Genomic DNA, 21,458 nt, shown 5'->3' on the forward strand with positions numbered 1-21,458 from the left:
CGTGTCCGTGCGCCACGGTTGGCGACTGTCACTGAGACTGCATGGATGGGAGAGGAAGGGGGATCCCAGTCAACACCCCCACTGTTCTCTGAAGCGTAGGCGTGGCTTTGGGGTGCCTCTCCCGGGACAGGGATACAAATTGGGTGGAATTAGCACTTAATTAACCAGTTAATGTGGACGCCTCCTCCTGACTCCAGCAGGTCCAAAACATCCAATCCAGCTACCCAACCCTTGAGCTTGAGTTGGCTAGGGTAGACTGACAACCTTCAGGAACTGGGGGACCCATCGGTTTCTCTTTGGGTTCTTGCTCCCTCCAGTAGCCACAGGCCCTCCCTTCTCCAGCTTCCATCTTTGGGGAGGGGGGTCCTTCTTCCAGCGTTCTGAGCCATGGCAGCGCCAGTGACTTCTCCCTGTTTGCTTTTTGCCATAACAAGTTGTTTCCTGCCTGGGGGTGGGTGGGAGTCGGAGTGGGGGTGAGGAGTGTTTCATCCCCTGGGAGGCTTGAGCTGACCATCTGCATATCCTCTCACTCATCTTTAATGGCATACCACAGGCTTTTCCCATCTGGAGAATTCACACAAGATGCATTGCCAAGCTTTGCCCTGGCACTCACAAAGCCCTGAGTTCCACCCCAGTAGTGCATAAAACTCACATGGTGGGACATGCCTGCCATTCCAGAACTCAGCAGGAGGATCTGGAGTCCTAGGTCATCCTTGGCTACATAGCAAATCTGAGGCCAGCCTGGATCACATGCAACACTGTCCAGAAGAAGAAAAATAACAACGGAGAAAGTCAAAGATCTGGCAAACCAGAGCTGTGTCTGAGGTGAAGTGGAGATGTCCCCTGAAGGGGGACAAGAGCCCTTCATGGGATCACAGCCCCATTCTTCTCCCTGTCTCCCTGCTGACAGTACTGTCTCGGATTCACACTGTTACTGCTCCTGCAGGCTTTCCCTGCAGCCAGACTTGAAAAGCCTGACTCTGGAGGCTTCATTGCAGACCAGCAGCCCACCTCCAGGGTTAAGGGTGCAGAAGGCCATAGCTGAGTCACTCAACCAGAGGTGCAACAGTTGGGACCCAGATTTGGAGGCAGGATAAATTGGAGTCACAGGACCCCTGGTATCCTGGTAACTTGAGGCACCATATAGCCTTCCATTGGTGAAAGTGGAGATAGGCTACCAGGCAGCAGTCTAAGAACAACTGAGCAGACAGTGAACATACAGGTAAAGGATTGGCGCACCTTCTTCCCTTGCCTTAACTGGATCCATCTTCCCCTTGCCCTGCCTGGATGGGAGCCTCTTCCAGAGACCTCAGTCTCTGCTGTTTCCCTCCTCTCTGAATCGTGTGTGTGTGTGTGTGAGAGTGTGTGTGTGTGAGTGTGTGTGTGTGTGAGTGTGTGTCCACATGCTCATTTAAAGAGGCCAGAGGAGGATGTTGGCTACCCTCTATTTATCACTCTCCAACTTATTCCCTTGAGACAGGGTCTCTCGCTGAAGCTGGAGCAAAGCCAGCACCTCTTATCTCTGCCCCAGCTCAACCCTGGGGTTATAGGCACATAGATATCCATGGCTGGCTTTTGATGTGGGTGCTGAAGATTTAAACTCAGGTCCTCATGTTTGTCCTGCAAACTTTTCTCACCTGCTGAGCTTTCCACCCAGACCCCGGCCTTTTACTTCTCCCTGTCCTCCCCTTCTGGGTTCTTTCCAGAAGCGTTTACACATCCACAGGACCTTTCCATCCCCAAAACAGGCAGTTCCCACTGCTCTCTCATCTGCCCACCCCTCCTTCCCTTCTCTTACCTGGCCTGAGTTCCATCGCTTCACCCAACCAGCTCCCCTCTCATGGGGCCAACCACCTCCATGTTCTAAACCTCCTATCTTCTACACGGAAGCAACACTGCACACTTCTGCTGGCTGACCCTTGGTCTGCCCCACTCTCGTCTCCTTTGCAGACTTTTTGGGGATTGCTGAAGGCCATTGCTTACTTTTGCATAATTATCATGTACAAGATGTCTTTGGGAAGCAATTATTTCCCTTTGGATATTTCTCCTGTGCATAGCCCTGATTCTCTTTTGTGCCTTTAAAACGTGTGTGTGTGTGTGTGTGTGTGTGTGTGTGTGTGTGTGTGTGTATATAAGCTAGATGTCAGTATTGGGTATCTTCTTCAATGGCTTTCTACTTAAAGTTATGTGTATTTGTTTGTGTTTGTATGTGGGCATTTGAGTGCAGGTGCCTGTGGAGGCCACAAGAGGGCAGAAGATATTCTGAAGTTGGAGTTGTAGGAGGTTGTGAGCCACCAGGCACAGAAGCTGGGATCACACTGGCTGTATGTGAGCAGCAAGTCGTCTTAACCACTGAGCCATCTCTCCAGCCCATCTCCACATTATTTTTATTTGATACAGGTCTCTCATTGATTAGCTAGACTGGCTGGCTGGTCACCAAGCTCCAGGGATCAGCTGTCTTTGTCTCCCAAGCACAGTAAGTACAGGCCCACACCACTGTCCTGGCTTTTAAATGAGTGAAAGCATGAAAGACATAGCTTAGTTGGAGCATGCTCAAGTGCAAAAGCCCTGGTTTGATGCCCAGCACTGACTGAAACACTGCTTTCCTGAGTTCTATGAGTTATCTAGCACACAGCAAACCTGAGTAGGCCAAAGGAAATTCTGACTTTCCAGCTAGTTGGCCGAAGCCTGGGTGGACTGGGGACTCTGGAACTGGTGGCTTGTATCTAAAATGAGGTTTGTCTCATCAGGACTGTGTCCCTAACCTGTGTAGTCTGTGCCGATTCTGGTGGTTACCATTTTACTGCATCTTTGGATGAATGCATGTTTACTGTTTCCATAGTTACACTTATGGAATTGTCTTTGGGGATGTGCCCAGGAACCTTCGCATGAGTTTCCTTCTGCTCTAATCATTCTGGTGTTAACCCCCACGCACGCTATTTTCTTTTCTTTTTATTTGTATTGATTCATTCTTGATTTCTATTGGCAACTCTTCCCATATCTTTCTTGTGGGGGTAGGGCTCTAGCAATAATTCTTGTCTCAACTTCATGGCCAGTCAAACTGATTAGGAATCTATTGTTTTGGTTTTAAAATCACATTTATTTACTGGGGGACACAAGGGGGGGCATAGTACATCAGTCCTCTCCTTCTATCATGTGGGTCCTAGGAATTGAACTTAGGTTGTCAGACTTGGTGGCAAGGACCTTTATCCACTGAACCACCTCACCAACACTATCTTTAGTTTTTCTTTTCTTTTTCTTTTTGGTTTTTCTAGACAGGGTCTCTCTGTGCAGCCCTGGCTATTCTGGAACTTGCTCTGTAGCCCAGGCTGACCTTGACCTGAGATCTGCCTGTTGAGCCAGTCTTGAATTTCTTACTGGCCTCAAATTCACTATGTAGACTTCTACCTCCCAAGTGCTGAGATACAGGGATGGACCACCATGTCCAGTTTACACAGTGCTGGGGAATAGAACCTAGGGCCCCCATTAAAGCTACACAGTCACTCTATCAAACTGAGCTACATCCCAAACTTCCTTTTATATAGTTTCTGGCAGGGATTTTTATCATGAAGAGACAGAGAGCCAGGTCATGGGCCAGTTCCTATACAATTGGGTCAGTTACAGGCACTCCTGGAAACGTGGTGAAGTGAGAACCAAGGAGCCAACTAGAGTCTTCAGTCACAATTGGTGGCATCTACCATGGGTTCTGTTCCATCTAGGTCCTGGCTAAGACCACCAGAAGGACAACCTAGAACTAGATGCAGCCAATCAACCGTAGTGACCTGAGTAGCCACACATAGGCCATAGATGTGGCAGGGTGTTCAGGCTACCACAGGGGCCTGAGCTGTGGAAATCAGGCTCCGAGAGTTTAGTATGGCTGTGGAAGTGAGATCAACCCTCAGTCAGTCTTAGTTTTCTGCAGCTGTGAAGACAGGATGGCCCCTGGCCTAGTGCATAGGGCTATGTTTGTAGTTCTCTGCCTTCCAGGTAATCTCAGGCTCAAGGAAAGCACAAAAGCAAGTGGGAAGTGGCTGTTGAAATGGACACTTGCCTTGCACAGTTACAAGTGGAAACTCAAAAAACAAAACAAACAAACAAATTCCAAACCAACCAATCAAACAAACAAAACACACACACATACACAAACACAAAACAGGTACATGAAGATCAAAAAATTGCTGGGCATTGGTGGTGCACGCCTTTAGTCTCAGCACTTGGGAGGCTGAGGCAGGCCGATCTCTGTGAGTTCAAGGCCAGCCTGGTCTACAGAATGAGTTCCAAGACAGGCTTCAAAGCAATACAGAGAAACCCTGTCTCAAAAAACAAAAAACAGACAAACAAAAACCCACAACAAAATTAACAGGGGGTGTGCTGTGCTGGTGCAAGCCTGGATCTCAGCACAGTGGAGGTGGAGGCAGGAGGGGCAGGGACCATCCTCAGCTACACAGGAAGCTCAAGTTCAAGGCTAGCCTGGGCTATGTGATGTCATGTCTAAAAACAAAAATGATGACAATAATAATAATTTTAAATGGCAAGTCCTAGAGAGATGGCCCAGTCAGTAAAGTACCTGTTATAAGGGCCTGAGTTCAGATCTCCAGTGCACAGGTAATGAGCTGTTAGAGGTGGAGTGTTATGGTATATTACTTTAACTAGGTAAAGATGTGTTACATTTGTTTCTGCTGCATTTGTTTAACTATATAAAGATGTGTTGCTGGGTCACCTTGCCTGCCTAAGGCACCTTATTAGTCTAATGAAAAGCTGAATGGCCAATAGCTAGGTAGGAGAAGGATAGACAGGGCTGGTAGGCAGAAAGAATAAATAGGAGAAATCTAGGCTCAAGGAGGAGGAGGAGAGACTGAAGGAGAAAGAGAGGGACATGCCCAGCCAGGCATGAGAAGCAGAAAAAAAGTAGGACATATAGAAAGAAAGCAAGGTAAAATGTTACAAGATAAAATGTAGATGAAGATAAACAGGTTAAGTTATAAGAGCTGGCAAAAAAAATCAAGCCTAAGCTAAGGCCAAGCATTTATAATTAACAAGTCTCTGTGTTATGATTTGGGAGCTGGTTGGTGGCCCAAAGAAAAAGCCTGGTACATTGAGGACAGTAGAATCACTGAGGCTCACATGTCAGCCAGCCTAGCCAAAAATCTTTGAGCTCCAGGTTCAGAGAAAGACACTTCTCAAAAGAGTAAGACAAAGTGTGATAGAGATGGACACCAGGCATCTTCTGGCCTCTATGTGTGTACACAGACAAGTGCACGCACGTGCACGCGCACACACACACTGCATGCATGCACAGAAAGAAAGAACCTTATTTCCGTCTTGGAGCTACTGTATTATTTCTCTCACTGCTGTGATCAAATGTCTGACAGGAAGCAATTAAAGGGAGGAATGGGAAGTTTTGGCTCACACTCTGAGAGGGGAAGGCATCTCAACTGTGGCAGCAGGATGAGGCTGCCTGCTCACATCTGAGAGGATCAGGAAACAGGGCAGGCAGGACTCGGGGTGTGGCTATAAACCTCACGGCCCATTCCTGAAACTGACCTTCCTCCGTCTATTCCACACTTCTCAAAGTTTGTTCAGTGTCCTAAACAGTACCACCAGCTGGAGACAGGGTTTCAAACTCAAGAGCTTGTGGAGCGTGGTAGTGTGAATGTAGTTGACCCCCCCAAAACGTCACAGGGAGTGGCACTATTAGGTGTGGCTTGTTGGAGGAAGTGAGTCACAGTGAGGGTGGGTTTTGAGGTTTCCTATGCTCAGGATACTGCCCAGTGTCTTAGTCCATTTCCTGTTGCTTACGAGACATAGGGCTCTCAGCTCCAGCTCATCTGCCTTAGGCTGCCATGCTCCCCATATAATGAACTGAACCTCTGAAACTGTAAACCAGCCCCAATTAAATGTTCTCCTTTGTAAGAGTTGCTGCAGTCATGGTGTTTCTTCACAGCCATAAAACCCTAAGACATGGGGACACTTCACATTCACTTTGTGACACTTGTCATTGATCACCTGGCCCAGACACCACTTTATCAGCAGTCAGCTCTATGTCCCCCAGTTCTTCCTACAGTCTCATCCTGGCACACACTGATGCCATTGGACCAGGCTCTAAAGACTAATGTTTACAGCGCTGGCCTTTGTGATGGCTGTTTTGGTTAACTTGATACTCTGGACTAAGCACTGTTTCGTTTTGTTCTTTGAGGCAAGGTCTTATGTATGCTGGTCTCAACCCACTGTGTAGCCCAAAAATAGCCTTCAATTTCTGATTCCTCCTGCCACTACCTTCCAGGTGATGGGACTACAGGAATGCCCCATGGGGTGCATCTATGTAGAGGCCAGAAGACGACCCTGGGTGTTGTTCCTCAATTTAATGTGTTTTGCTGTCACTGACCTGGAAATCAAGCTGGTTAGACTGACTAACCTAAATACATCAAAACTTTAAACACACACACATATATACATACATTCCACAGAGCTCGGAGTGTAGCTCATTGAATAAAACACCTGCTAAGTAAGTACAACACCATGGATTTGAATCTCAGCACTACAAAAAGAAAATTCCATAATGCCTATAAAACTGTTTAGAAAAAAATTTATTTTGAACACATGAAAGGAAAATTTAGAGATAACCCCGAAATAAAACACAGAAGATCCTTTCCAAGGTGATGGGGAATCCCAACAGGTGTCCCTGAGCAGTGCCCAGTGCTGCATACAAGCGTGGGTCTCTCCCTCCACATTCTGAGCTCATGGAGCTGCGGAACACTTGTGTTGGTGGCAGAGACACATCACATTCCTGAGGCAGGGCAAATGGACCCGAGGGGCGGCTTACCCGCCAGCGTTCCCTGGTGGCTGGCTGAGAGTGTCTGTGCATGAGTGATACCATCACTCTGGGACTGGTATATTTAAAAAACCCACAGCACTCTCTGCAGTGGGCTAAGTATACTCCCTTTCACCCATCCAATCTGGACATTTAACATGACCAGGTAGGAGGCACTCAGGGACAGCAACTTGGGACATCAGTACCAAGATGGTTCTGTCAGCTAGAGGGACCACCTGCTGCCTCCCAGGGGTCCTTGTCCATGGGGCCAGCACCCCTCTCCGAAGGCTTCCTTGGCCCAAGTGCAAGGCACACAGCCGCTTGGCGGCTCAGAAGGGCCGACCTAGCGGATGGGCCTGAATGGAAATGTCACGCCTGAGATGAAGGTGTGCCCTGGGTGTGTAGGCAGGGCTGGGTGGGCAGCAGGGTGGGCTGGCACAGCCCCATAGGCGAGTGGGGGGGTGTGGATGTGCGGGTAGAACCCAGGGGGCAGAGCGGTGTGTGGCGACTGCTGCACTGGGCCCGAGATCACCAGCTGGAGCAGGCTGTAAACACAAGGAGAGAGATTAGGTCCAAGGCCCCAAGCCCAGCGTCACCAGTTGGGCCTCTGGCCTGTTCTCCCAAAGGATACAAGCCTGATAGCACATGCCCATCAGCCTAGCACTCCAGAGGCTGTTCTGTCCCTCTGCACCTGGCGCCTCACACGTCCCTCGCATTAGGGGCTCCTGACAGGTAAGCTTGGAGCACAGGAGACTGCAGAAGGGGAAGGGAGTGGAGGGGTTAGCAGGACCTAGCACAGGACTGAGAGAAAGGACCTGCAGGGATAAAGCTACAACCCACCAAGGATGAGTGGAGGTGGCCTACGCTGGGGACCATGGGCCAAGTGGAACTCTCCATGTGACACCCCTACCCCCTCAGCCCTCAGAAGCTGAGGCTCATGAAGTAGCCTCTGTGCGGGCTAGTGTTATGTCAACTTGACATAAGCTGGAGCTATCAGAAAGGAGGGAGCCTCAATTGAGAAGGTGACACATAAGATCCAGCTGTAAGGCATTTTCCAGCCCGTTGGTGGTGGTGCTGCCCCCTGGGCTTTCTATAAGAAAGCAGGCTGAGCAAGCCATAGAAGCCAGCCAGTAGCAGCACCCCTCCATGTCCTCTGCATCAGCTCCTGCCTCCAGGTTTCTGCCCTGCTTAAGTTCCTGTCCAGACTTCCTTCAGTGATGAACAGTGATATAGAAGAATAAGACAAATGAAGCTTTTCTTCCCCAAGTTGCTCTGGCCATGGTGTTTCAACAGAGCAACAGTCACCCTAACTGAGATAGCCTCCATGCCAGCCTGAGCCAATGTCCATTCATGGTGTTATCTGAGGGCAGCAACGTGTCAATTCTGATTGAGTCTGGCTGCATTCCATACAGAAGCCCCACAAAAGTGGCTTTTCAAATGACCCTGAGATCCAGAGTCCAGTGCATCTCAGCCCCTGCTAAGCAGAGGCGCCTAATCCCCAGCCCCGGGGCCTGTGAAACTCTCCTCACTCAGGACCCCGGGGTCTATTGTGAACCTCACCAGTTCCTCTTCTTTCTTCCCTATCTACATCCTTCACTTTCTAGAATTCCCCATCCCAAGTACAGTGCAGGTTTGAGACCCTGGCTTCTTTCCAGCCATCACCGTGATCAGAAGAACCTCCCTACTCTAAAGCTGAACTCAGTCTGCCAACCAGCCTGGGATCTCCATGCTGAGGACACAGGCCACCTCCAGCCCAGACTCTCCACACTAAGGACACAGGCCACCTCAGCCCAGACTCTCCACACTGAGGACACAGGCCACCTCAGCCCAGACTCTCCACACTGAGGACACAGGCCACCTCCAGCCCAGACTCTCCACACTGAGGACACAGGCCACCTCAGCCCAGACTCTCCACACTGAGGACACAGGCCACCTCCAGCCCAGACTCTCCACACTGAGGACACAGGCCGCCTCAGCCCAGACTCTCCACACTGAGGACACAGGCCACCTCAGCCCAGACTCTCCACACTGAGGACACAGGCCACCTCAGCCCAGACTCTCCACACTGAGGACACAGGCCGCCTCCAGCCCAGACTCTCCACACTGAGGACACAGGCCGCCTCAGCCCAGACTCTCCACACTGAGGACACAGGCCGCCTCAGCCCAGACTCTCCACACTGAGGACACAGGCCGCCTCAGCCCAGACTCTCTACACTGAGGACACAGGCCGCCTCAGCCCAGACTCTCCACACTGAGGACACAGGCCACCTCCAGCCCAGACTCTCCACACTGAGGACACAGGCCGCCTCAGCCCAGACTCTCCACACTGAGGACACAGGCCGCCTCAGCCCAGACTCTCCACACTGAGGACACAGGCCACCTCAGCCCAGACTCTCCACACTGAGGACACAGGCCACCTCAGCCCAGACTCTCCACACTGAGGACACAGGCCGCCTCAGCCCAGACTCTCCACACTGAGGACACAGGCCGCCTCAGCCCAGACTCTCCACACTGAGGACACAGGCCTCAGCCCAGACTCTCCACACTGAGGACACAGGCCTCAGCCCAGACTCTCCACACTGAGGACACAGGCCGCCTCCAGCCTCCAGTTTAAGCCTCTGTTGCAGACACAAGATCTCCGTTCACTCGTCTAGACTCAGTGAACCTCACTCGGCCTGGCCATGTGCCTGCAGTCCATGCTGATCTCTCTCATCACCAAATCCAGCCCTAACTCCACCATGCTGTACCTTCCTGCATGCTTTCTACATGACATGGCTGTACACAGTGACATCCTGCCCCCAAGTGGACCCTCCTGCTCTTTGGATGATGCCTTGTGCTTCCTTAAAGGAGATGGTGGGAGGGACACAGACCCTCATATGTTTGCAGTACATACGACCCAGAGCCCTCAGAAAATCTCAGACAGGAGTACACTGTGGGCATGAAGAGAGCTGGCAGTTAAGGGGCCAAAGTCCCTCTAAGGCCTTTTTAAAACAACAACAACAGCAACAAAATAACAACAAAACCACACAGATTTTTTTACTTTATGTGTATGGACATTCAGCCTGCATCTATGTCTGTGTACCTCACATATGCAGTACCCATAGAGGCCAGAAGAGGGCACTAGGTCCTCTGGAACTGAAGTTACAGCTGATTTTAAGCTGTCACGTGATGAATGGGCGGCCAACTCAGGTCCTCTCCAAGAGCAACAAGTGCTCTTAACCACTGAGTCATCATCTCTCCAGCCCCTCTAAGGTCTTTTCATTTACTTCACATTTTCTTTTTGTTAAAATAACTCTGGGCAGCCTGGCAATGGTGGTACATGCCTTTAATCCCAGCAGGATCTAAGTTCAAGAACAGCCTAGTCCACAGGATGAATTCCAGGATAGCCAAGGCTATGAAGAGAAACCATCTCAAAAAAGCAAAAAAGCTCAATAAGAATATTTACAAATTTACAAGCCAGGTGAATTCAAGGCCAGCCTGGGCTACATGACCAAACCCTGCCTCAAAAAACAAAACAAAACAAAAACAAAAAACAAAAAAATCCCACCAAACCAAAAACAGAACCAAACAAAGTTATGAAGCCTCAAGAGCACTGCAGAGGCTAAACCGGCATACTCTTCCAGAGCTTTAGCGTTTCCACAAGTTTCCAGTCTGGCTGGACAGTGAGCACAACCCAAGATGCCAGAACGCACAGTAGTCCAAGGGAATCCAACTGTCTTGGAGCTGGAGATTGCTCCCACGTGATGACTGTCCATCTCACCTTCACTGATACCCACAAGGCAGACACCATTACCACCCCAGAGGAAGACTGAGACTCGGACACTTCCCAAATGCCACCGCAAACACCTCAGAAGCCAGTACCTGCTGAGGGAAGCCACAGCATGTCTGCCTCTTGGGTGGTGACCCGGTCCCTCCCAAACAGAGATGTAACCTGGGGACACCAGAGAAAGTGTCCCATCCTCAGAACATAGGCAAGTTTGGCTTCCATTCTAAAGACAGTCACAGAAGTGAAATGCCCAGGTTCTGAAAGGGACAGCAGCTCACCCAAACCAAGCACTGCTCTGACAGAAGCGTACCCGTCTAGCAGCCTTGAGTGACACTGGGAGTGCACTGGGGTCTCCCCGCTCCAACAAGAGGGTCACTTGTTCCAGGGTGAATCTAACCCAGCAGAAGGCTCAGCAGTGGGAACTGCAGCCCAGCCCAGCCCCCTGCAGCCCAGATAAGGCCACTGCAGCTCTGCCCAGGATCAAGGGGTCTGTCCTGTTTTGTCTCACCACCCCCTCAATCCCAGCAGCACCAACCCACTTAGAGATTGGGACACCTACTTGTTATGGGGTAGCCGGGAGCACAAGGTTCTCAGGTCATCTGAAACCGAGGAGACATGAGATTAGATCTGGAGGGACCTGGGTGCTGAGATTCTTAACAAGAATACTGAGCAGACAGCAATAGGGACTGTTGCAGCAAGGTCCCAGCCTCCTTAGAAGCTGGATTCTCCTGTATGGCAGCTTTCACTTTAGAAAATAAATCCCAAATGGAAAGAACCACTTGGAAAGGGGGTAACTCTGCTGGGAAAGAGCTGGAAGTCCGGGTTCTCAATGAGTTATAAAATACCCAGGGTAAGATGGGGAACTCATCACTGGCAACACTCAGCCGAGGACACAGGGAACAGTCCATCATCAGACAGCAAACCCAGAGCTGTCACTGCAGCTCCATGCTCACCTCTCAAGCAAGCATGCACACACATGCACAAGGCCCTAGCTCAATCTCTAGTACTGCTCGCCCTCCCACCAAAAGAGGAAACCCGACAACAAATATATCCAGGCATGGTGGTTCACTCCCATAATCCTAGCAGTCAAGTGAAGATGCAGAAAACCTGCCAAGAGTTTCAGGTTAGCCTGGGCTACAGAGCAGGACTCACCCCTCTGTCTTTCTCACACACACAGACCCCCAAAACTTAAGTCCCCAGAGGAAAAGTTCTGTATGCTCTAGCAAGCAGCCCTGTGCTGAAAGAGCCAGGTAATATCTAACTGTCCTATCTAGGGCACATTAGCACCCGGATGAGGGGGACTTTGGGGGATATTCTAGGGCTTTCTATCAACCTCCCTTGTAGTCACCGGGAAGGGGAGCAAGTCCTAAACAAAGTAAAGGTAGTGCCAGTCTTGGATCATCTCTCCTTTCTGCCCACACCACAGGACCAGCACTCACCTCTTGTGCAAAGCAGAGCCCCCGATGCCATGGCCACCTGCAATGCCTGGGCCAATCGGTCCAGTGCAAGCTCAATCTCCTGGGAAGCATTGAGAGGGTTCAGTTCATCTGCTAGTCTGTTTATCTCCTCTACAATTGGGACCATGTGGTCAAACAGGATGAGTCCCAGGCGCCCATACAGATTCTTCTCGGTCAGGTGCAGCTGGAGCGTCATAAGGACCTGCAGGACGCTCAGGTGTAACTTCGAGTACAGCAGGTTCGAGTCTCTGTCTGTGCCTGTGCCTGAGTCCTTGGTGACCTTGTGACTGATGTGGCCGTTGGAGAGGCAAGGCTTCTTCCTTTTGTAAGCAAGAGGGGCCTTCACGCACCAACGGATCAGCCCAATAAGGGGCGTGAGCTCTAAGAATCCTATGGGCAGGTTGGCGGCGATGGGAGTATTTAAAAACGTGATGAGAATCAACCTTGGGTCCTCGAAAATCCAGCTGACAATCATTTCAAGCAAGTCCAAAGGTGGGATGAGGTCATCTGCAAAGAGACATTCAGTTGGGAGTGGCTCTGGTCTTGGAGACAGGAGCCAAGTGGACAGTTGGTGATGGATGGAAGCTCACAGCCTTCCTGTCTGGTGCTCACATGTCTACTGCCCAAGTTCACCCATCTTCCATCTCCTTTCCTATACCTCCTCCATGGGTTACTGTCCTGTCCCCAGTGTCCAGGACCCTATGGTCAAGGTCAAGGTTCAAAAAAAACAAACAAACAAACAAACAAACAAAAACCAAACAAAAAAAAACCAAAACACCCCAGAAAGTTAATTTCCTTTTACTCTATCACTCCCCCCACATGTATTTATTTATTCATTTACTGGAGGACAACCGGCAAGAGTCCCTTCTTTCTCCCACATCCCCCCTTTATGTGGATCCCAGGGGTCACACTCAAGTTGTTAGCTGGGTGGCACACACTTCTGGGCACAGAGCCATCCCACCCACCAGCCCCTAGCTCAAAACTACTGGCATACTTCACCCATCTCTGGGTGTAGGTTTCTACCCTATATCCAGTGTCTCCTCCGTAGCACAGTGAGTGCTATAGTGGTCTTCAGAGAGTAGCTTGGAGTCTTGTCAGTCATCTATCAGCCACCAATGGACATCTCAGCCCCAGAGCTGGACCCCTCATCTACGAACCAGCTCGACTCCTCAACAGCACTAATGAGGATAGAAGTTGGCACTAACTATGGGCCTACTATGTGTCAGGTGCTGGTCCTGGTCCTTTCTACAGACCCATCTACTTAATCCACACAGCGCCCCACACTGCTCCCCCGAAAACAGAGGCAGGAAACTGTTGAGTCCTTTCTTAGGACTCAATAGAAGCACATGGTGGCTGGTGTCTGAGCCTGGCTTATGCTACCAGGCTACACTGCCCAGTTTGCAATCAGTATGGTATACGCTAAGGCTGGCTGCAGTCCAGCTTCCTCTCTGGGACTAAGTATTCTCAGCTCACGAGAAGACAAAGCACGGCCGAGTCCTTCCCTGTGCTTGACTCAAGCGGCTCAGAGGACTTGGGAAGCAAGGCACGCACTCCCTCTGTTGGAATAAGGTTTCCAGCTTCTCCTCCTCTGGAAAGATGGTCCCTTCTGAGACTGTTCCTGTCTGGGATAAATGTGGTCTACAACCTCCTGTGACAATCTTGCCTCTGCCCCTCAATTCCCCAAGGAGTTTCTGTCTGAGTAATGCCATCTATATTTCCAACACATGCCCAGGCCTTGGTGGAGACATCTGCAGTGGCCTGAAGGCAGCGTGTGCACAGGTGGAGGTGTGCACCTGTGCCCTCGTTGTGCAAGCACACAGAGTGTGCTTGGTGACTGACTTCTCCACCCTCACACAGGAGGCCTGTGCTCTGAAATCTGTCCAGCAGGAGGGGCTACTATGTGGCTAGGGGATTTTCTTCCTTTTGCTGGCTTGGAGGCACAGACTGCCTCAGAATGCTATGAGCAGCAGCACCCAAATACAGCACTGCTTGCCATTTTAACAATCATCTTCAGGGCCAGGGCCAGTGCTGAGTGACTGGCTGGCCACTGTGACTTATAAGGAAATATGCCATACACACAACACAACCTGTGTATACATATACCTGCTTTGGATATACAGCACAACTTCCCATTCCACATGCAAATCACCCACTCTCAATGTCAAGGCCAACTTTCATCCTGTTGGTCTAAGGTGACTGTTGATCTGCAAGGAACTGCAATGAGGTAAATAGGCCTAGTGACATCTCTCCTGCTGGAAAAGCAAGGGTCCGAGTGCAATCACTGGTAGTGACTGCTCTTAGGAACTTTGACAAGAGTGACTGAGAAGTTCGACTTGGGCAGCAGGGCTCCTCTTCGTAGGACCTGCTAACCTCAGAGGCAGAATGCATCCCCACACTATTTCCAAACGAATGTTCTACAGAGTAACAAAGTTTAGGTTTATTTATTTTATTTCATGCACATGAGTGTTTTGCCTGCATGTATGTATGTGCACTACATATATGCAACTCAACCTGGGTCCTCTGTAAAATCAACAAGTACTCTTAACTGCTGAGGCATCTCTCCAGTCTGAGAGCTATGAAGTTTAAATGCAATAAAACGGGTAAGAAGGGAGACACACATATAATAAAGGGAGCAATGAACAGGAAATAGGAAAGGTTCCTTAAGGCTCTCAAGCTGTTGGCTTAGCTATCAGATCAGGACAAGATACAACTTGTCAACCCCCAAGGCAGCAAGGGCAGAAAGGAGGAGGAGGAGAAAACTGAACCCTGAGCACACACGCAGGCCCAATGCCTCACTCCACACAGAAAGCCACACATATACCTTTCCATTATGGGAAAGCAATGAGCCTGAGTCACCCAACACTACAGAGGCCATAGAAGACACAGATGTGGAGGGACTTATCCAGAAAAGCTCTGCCTATTGACCCTGTTCCTGGAAACCTGTCCATGACAGGAAATGGGCAACAAAGCCCAGGCTGTGGAGGCCTGAGCCCTTTGCCCCCATTTAACCACAGTCAAATGACTTCTACTGTTTTGTTTTTTATGGGGAATCAGCAGAGAGAGCTGCTACTTGACAGGGACAAGGGACACGGGACACTTGGGCTTTTCCTGGTCAAAGCCAAATGTTCTCATGGCTATCTAGGAATCTCTACTGACAGCCACTGAGGAAGTCTCAAAATTAAATAGTAAAACTGGGACTAAGGATTCAGTGCCACCAAGAAAGAATTGGAGTTAAAAAGGGTTACCTGCCAGCGAAGGTTCAATGGGGAAAGGTACTTGGTGCCAAGCCTGACAACCTGAGTTCCACCCACAGGACCCATATGGTGGGAGGGGCTGTCCTCTTGACCTCCACACACATGCAGTAGCATGCAAGTCCCCACACACATACACATACATACACACAATAAATAAATGTAATGTGAAAAAATAAAGGCCCTTTTCCTAGAAGCCACCAAAAAAGGCTGAAATGGAACAGAAGACGCGGACCTTCTACAAGTTCACCTACCATGGTGTGGACCTGGGCCAACTGCTGGGCACGTCCTATGAGCAGCTGATGTGGCTGTACAGTGACCAATAGGCAATGCCTGAACCGCAGCATGCGGCGGAAGCAGCTCTCCCTCTCAAGCGCCTGAAAAAGGCCAAGAAGGAGGCGCCACCCATGGTGAAGCCCAAGATGGTGAAGCCCCACCTGAGGGACATGATCATTTTGCCTGAGATGTAGGCAGCATGGTGGGCATGTATAATGACAAGACCTTCAACCAAGTGGAGATCAAGCCAGAGATATCGATCGGCCACTACCTGGACGCAAGTTCTCCATTACCTACAAGCCCCTGAAGCACGGCGGGCCTGGCATCTGTGCCACCAACTCCTCCTGGTTCATCCCCCTCAAGTAACTGGCCAATAAAGACTCATGTATAAAAAATAAAATAAAATAAATAAAGGTTTAACTCCAAGGCTGGAGAGATGGCTCAACAGTTAAGAGCATGGGCTGCTCTTCCAGAAGATCTGAGTGATTCACAACTGTCTGAAATTTTAGTCCCAGTACATCAGACATCCTCTTCTGGCTTCCATGGGCACCAGGCATGCATGTGACACACAGATATACATGCAGGCAAAACATCCACATACAGAAGAAAAAGAGGAAGAGAGGAGGGAGATGGGGAGGAGGAGGAGAAACCTTTGGTCTTAAAAAACCAAAATAAGCAAACACATAAATAACAAAATAAAAAGAGCACTTGCTGATCTTACAAAGGACGTGAGTTTGGTTCCCAGTTCCTACCTGGGGCAGCTCACAACCACCTGTGACTTCAGCGTCAAGGAACTTCTGGCCTTCACATACCCACACATATAATTAAAAAAATGAATCTTTGGGGAAGCAGGAAAAGAACTTATCTCGGCCCCAGGCCCTGCTTTTTATGCTCATTTCCACCACTCAGACCCAAGCAACTGGGAACAATTAAACAAAGTCCCTTTAGCAAAGGAAAAAAGGTCCAGATGCCAACCTTTAGACATAGGCCCACAATAGGCATTTCACAGTTTAAAGTCAATGCAAGGAGATGGAGAGTAGTTAAGAGCACTTACTGCTCTATCAGGATCCGAATTCAGTTCCCATGTTGGGACAGTCTATAACCTACCTCAAAGGGCTCTGACATCCTCTTCTGGCCTCGGTGGTACCACACACATGTGACACACATGTGCGTTGTATACACTTGTGCATGCACACAAAAATTAACAGATAACAAAACAAAAGCTAATGTACTCACTGGTGCATGGGATGTAGTTTCATGGTAGAACCCTTGCCTCGCATGCACAGAGCCTTGGGTTCCAACCCCTCCATCCCCTCCACCACTAAAAGATAAATACACAAAGCTGGCATTCACCAGAAGTTGCTTTGGCAGAACAACCTGCTTGACAATTACCTGATGACAGGTCGTAGAGTGCAGTCACGGACGTTATGAACTGGCAGCAGAAACGGGGACTGGCACTGAAAATCTGCTTCAGTGTCTGAACCGAGCCTGGCACCAAACAGCAGTAGTCGTCCACTAGGGCCCTGGCAAGTCTCACACAGTAGACCACAGGCGTCCGCTGAAAAGAAGCCATGGTTGGCGTCACTAATGAATTCTGAACTAGCAGGTATTTGGAGCAAGGAGGGGGGTTATCGAGGAAACCGGTCCCCCACCCACATACTCCAGCACAGCTCCTCTGCCTGTTATGCCAGGCTGCTCCTGCACCAGAGGGCAGAGGTGAATTCTTACAACTGGGACCATGCAGCCCGCAAAGCTGGAACATTTATGTAAACCTTCTGCCGGTCCTTCTCGAGAAGCTGACTTTGTAAGATGGTTGCTGAGGCCAGACACCACAGATCAAAGCTAACCACTGCCAGTTGGAGGTTCAAAAGAGACCGACTGTCACATGATGGAATGTTTGTCACCGCTGGGCATGGTGGCCCCGTGCCTTAGTATCAGTGCTAGGAAGCCTGAGGCAAAGGGATCAGGAGCTTTGGCTAGTCAAACTTGTCTTTTAAGAGTTTGTTTTTTTGTTTTTGTTTTTTTTTTTTTTGGGGGGGGGGTTCAAGATAGGGTTTCTCTGTGTAGCCCTGGCTGTCCTGGAATTTGCTTTGTCGATCAGGTTGGCCACAAACTAAGAGATCCACCTGCTTCTGCCTCCCAAATGCAAGATTTTATTTTTAACAGTGTGTATACCTGTGTTTCTGTGTGAGTATGTTCATGGGAGTACTGGCATTCAAGGAGGCCAGAAGAGAGGGACTGATGTCCTGGAGCTGGAGTTCTAGGCAGCTGCAAGCTGTCCGACCTGGGTACTAGGAACTGAATGTGAGCCCTTAGTAAGAGCAGTCTGTGCTCTTAACTACTAAGCCATCCTTCATCCTATGCATTTTTAAGGTATAATCGTTTTGCCTAAGAAACAGATTTCTCATTTATTCTAAAGAAGAGGCCATTTTTTTATTAAAAAAAAATTAATTTGGATGCCTGGTGTTGGTGGTGCATACCTTTAATTCCAGCACTCAGGAGGCAGAGGTTAGTGGATCTCTGTGAGTTCTAGGCCAGCCTGGTCTACAGAGCTAGTTCCAGGACAGGCTCCAAAGCAATACAGAGAAACCCTGTAACGAAAAACAAAACAAACAAACAAACAACAACAACAAAATAATAATAATTTGGGGTCAGGTGTTGTGTCATAAACCTTTAATCTGGGAAGGTAGAGATAGGCAGATGGCTTTGCAAGTTAGAGGCCAGCCTGGCCTACATAGTGAATTCCATGTCCATCAAGATTAATCAGTAATAATACTCTTTTTTAAAAGGGGGGATGGTGAGGTGACTCAGCCAGTAAAGCTCATGCCCCATGAGCATGACAATCTGAGATAAAACCCTGGAGCCCACATAAAGGTAAAAGGAGAGAGGGCTAAAGAGACGATCCAATGGTTCAGAGCACTGGCTAACCCAGGTTTGATTCCCAGCACCCACATGGTGGCTCACAACCATCTGTAACTATAGTTCCTGCGATCTGAAGCCCTCTCCCAACTTCCTTGGCTCAAGCACCAAGCACACAGGTAGTGCACAGACATACATACAGGCAAAACACCCACACCAAATAAATAAATAAAATTTTAAAAATTAAACGTAAAGGAAGACAGGTGTGGTGACCTATGCCTTTAATCCTAGCACTTGGGAGGCAGAGGCAGGTGGATCTCCGAGTTCTTGGCCAGTCTGGTCTACAGAGGGTCTTCCAGGACTGCCATGGCACCAAGAGAAACCCTGTCTCCTACCACAGAAATTAAAAAGGTGAAAGGTATGAACTGACTTCACAAAGTTGTCCTGACCTCCACAGATGTGCTGTGGTACAGGCAACCACACACACATCATACATGTACAATAATAATAAAAATTTTAAGTAAGCTGGGTGTAGTGGCATATATATCTAATCCCCAGCACTCAGAAGATAGAGACAGGTGGGTCTCTGTGTGTTTGTGGCCAGCTGGTCTACATTTAAAATCAAACCCTGTTTCAAAAACAAAACAAACCATAACCATTTACTACTGTGTGCATGAGAAGGCTACAATTCCAGAGTCAGGCACAGTGGCACCTATAATCCTCAGGAGGCTCAGGCAGAAGGGTCATGAGGTTTGAATCCAGCCTGGGTGGACTACATATCAAGCCCTTGTTTCAAACAAACAAATGTTATGCTTTTTAAAAAAAAAAAAAAAAAAAAAAAAAAAAGGGACTGGGGGGGTAACACCCAGGCAGCAATGATAGACATCATCACACATGTGTGAAAGACCTCTACAGATAACCAGTTACATCCAAACTCTTGTTATCCTGTCTATGGAGACTCTGGGAAGTAAAACTATTTCCAGAACAGTACCTGGAGCCAGGAGGCCGCACATTCCAACACGGGGATCCGACACACAGCCACAGCCATAGAGACCAGCTTTCCCAACAAGCTCATCCGGCTGTCGTCGGCTTTGTTCCCTTGGGGGCTGAAAAGGGAGGAGAAAATTATCTGCCGTACAGAGTCCTTGCTTTGCTCCTGGAAATAACTGCACATGATTTCAAGAAGCTGGAGCTCCTGGAGCGAATTCAGTCTCTGTAAAAACAAACCCGGGAGAGAACCTGTGAGAGATGGGGGCCTGCACCCGCCCCTTAGCTCCCACAATCAAGAGTGGCTGCTCTTTAGTTCCCACGGTAAAGGATTCTGGGAGTGAATGCCTGAATCCCAGCACTTAAGAGGCTAAGGCTAGAAGACCTTGAGTTCTAGGCTGGCTTGAGTTACACAGTACATAATGAGGCAGAGGGCCCCCCCCCCAAAAAAAAAGAAAAAAAATCAGTTTTTTTTTTTTTTTTTTTTTTTGCTCAGGGTGTACTTTTTCACCTTTCTGAAGCCTAAGCCCCGGGGACTTAACCCTACGACTATGCAAAAGAAAACCGTGCATCTAATTAAGCAACAACCCAGAGGACTCAGGTTTGAGACTCCAGTGATGTTAAGTAGTCAGTCCCAAAAGTCTCCTCCTGGATCACTAGCAGGCGACTGTCACACGCCTGCGAAAACAGGCACGCGGTTGAGTAACGCCGCTGAACTGCAGGGCCGGGGGCCGTAGGATGAGGAGAGACCTCCGGGCGAGCGCTTGTCACCGAGCGAAGGCACGGACGGGGCGGGCACCTTGGGCTGCGCGCCGCGCTCCTTGGGCACCTGGAACACGAACTCCTCCAGCAGCTCCACGGGGCCCTTGTCCACGATGGGCAGCGGCGCGCTCTGCAGCTGGCTGCTGAAGTAGATGTCCAGGTGGTACAGCACCTCCTTGGCGGCACTCAGCGCGTCGCGCCGCAGCAGCGAGTGGCGGATGTCGCTCATGGTGCGGCCGCCGCGTCCCCGCCGCGAGTCCCACTTCCGCCCGGAGACAAAGAGGCGCGATCAGCCTGGGCTCCGACGCGGGCAGGGCTGCGGCTCCCGCCCGCCCGCCGCTACCTGGCGCCGTCCCGCTCAGGGGGCCATCGTCTTCGTCGTCGCAGCGGGCCAGCAGGAGCCCTGGGTCCGACTGCGGCGCCAACCAGAGCCGCGGGAGTCGATGCCGCTCGGCCGAACCGGCGGCGGAATGCCGGGGCGGAGACGGCGGCCCGCTGGGGCCAAGCTCAGGCCGCGGCCGCGCGCCCTCGTGAACGCCCCCTGGCGGTGAGACCCGCACGGGCAAGCGCGAGGGCACGAGGCCCCTCCCCGCCGTCTTGGCAAGTGTTTCAGATCCTTCACTATGTATGCAAGCCATCTCGTGCTTGCCACCACCCAGAGCATGTTCTTTTTTTGTTGTTTGCTTTTGTTTTTGGAGACAGGGTTTCTTTGTATTGCTTTAGGGCCTGTCCTGGAACTCGCTCTGTAAACCAGGCTGGCCTCAAACTAAATTAGAGATCCGCCTGTCTCTGTCTCCAGAGTGCTGGGACTAAAGGCATGTGCCACCAATGCTCAGTTTAGAGCAAGTTATTAACCCCGGGGGCTACAGGACCAAGGATGCTGCTAAACACCACCCCTAATGCGCTTGCTCCCACCTTCTGTTCCCAGAGCCAGTGTTTCCAAATTCTCTCCTGAGTCCTGGCCCTCTTGACTGCTCCAGCCTAGCCCAGGAGAGCCATGGTAATCTAAGTACAAGGTGCAGCCCACATGCTTCCTGCTGCTGAAGACCCTCCTATCATACAACACCCCCAACTCCCACTTCAAGATCTACTTATTTATTTATTATGTGGTGTTATGCCTGCATGTATGCCTCCGCACCAGAAGAGGGCACCAGATTTCATTTATAGATGGTTAGATGGTTGTGAACCATTGTGTGGGTGTTGAGAATTGAACTCAGGATCTCTGGAACAGCAGTCAGTGCTGTCAACCTCAGAGCCATCTCTCCAGCTCAACCCCCAGATTTTTATAC

At 50.0% G+C, this 21,458-nt stretch overlaps 1 protein-coding gene across 1 annotated transcript; it reads right to left on the bottom strand.

Moving 5' to 3' along the window:
• Positions 1-6,569: 6,569 nt before the first annotated feature.
• On the bottom strand, positions 6,570-20,639 carry Ints15 (integrator complex subunit 15). Its single transcript, XM_051205159.1, has 6 exons — positions 20,207-20,639; positions 19,412-19,633; positions 16,954-17,119; positions 12,017-12,541; positions 11,137-11,176; positions 6,570-7,356 (listed from the first exon to the last, which is right to left on the bottom strand). The coding sequence occupies exons 1-6, from the start codon at positions 20,396-20,398 to the stop codon at positions 7,155-7,157; spliced, it is 1,347 nt and encodes a 448-aa protein (XP_051061116.1). The 5' UTR covers positions 20,399-20,639; the 3' UTR covers positions 6,570-7,154.
• Positions 20,640-21,458: the final 819 nt, after the last annotated feature.

Source organism: Phodopus roborovskii, unplaced genomic scaffold (genome assembly GCF_943737965.1).
Source record: "Phodopus roborovskii unplaced genomic scaffold, PHOROB, whole genome shotgun sequence".
Lineage (NCBI taxonomy): Eukaryota > Metazoa > Chordata > Mammalia > Rodentia > Cricetidae > Phodopus > Phodopus roborovskii.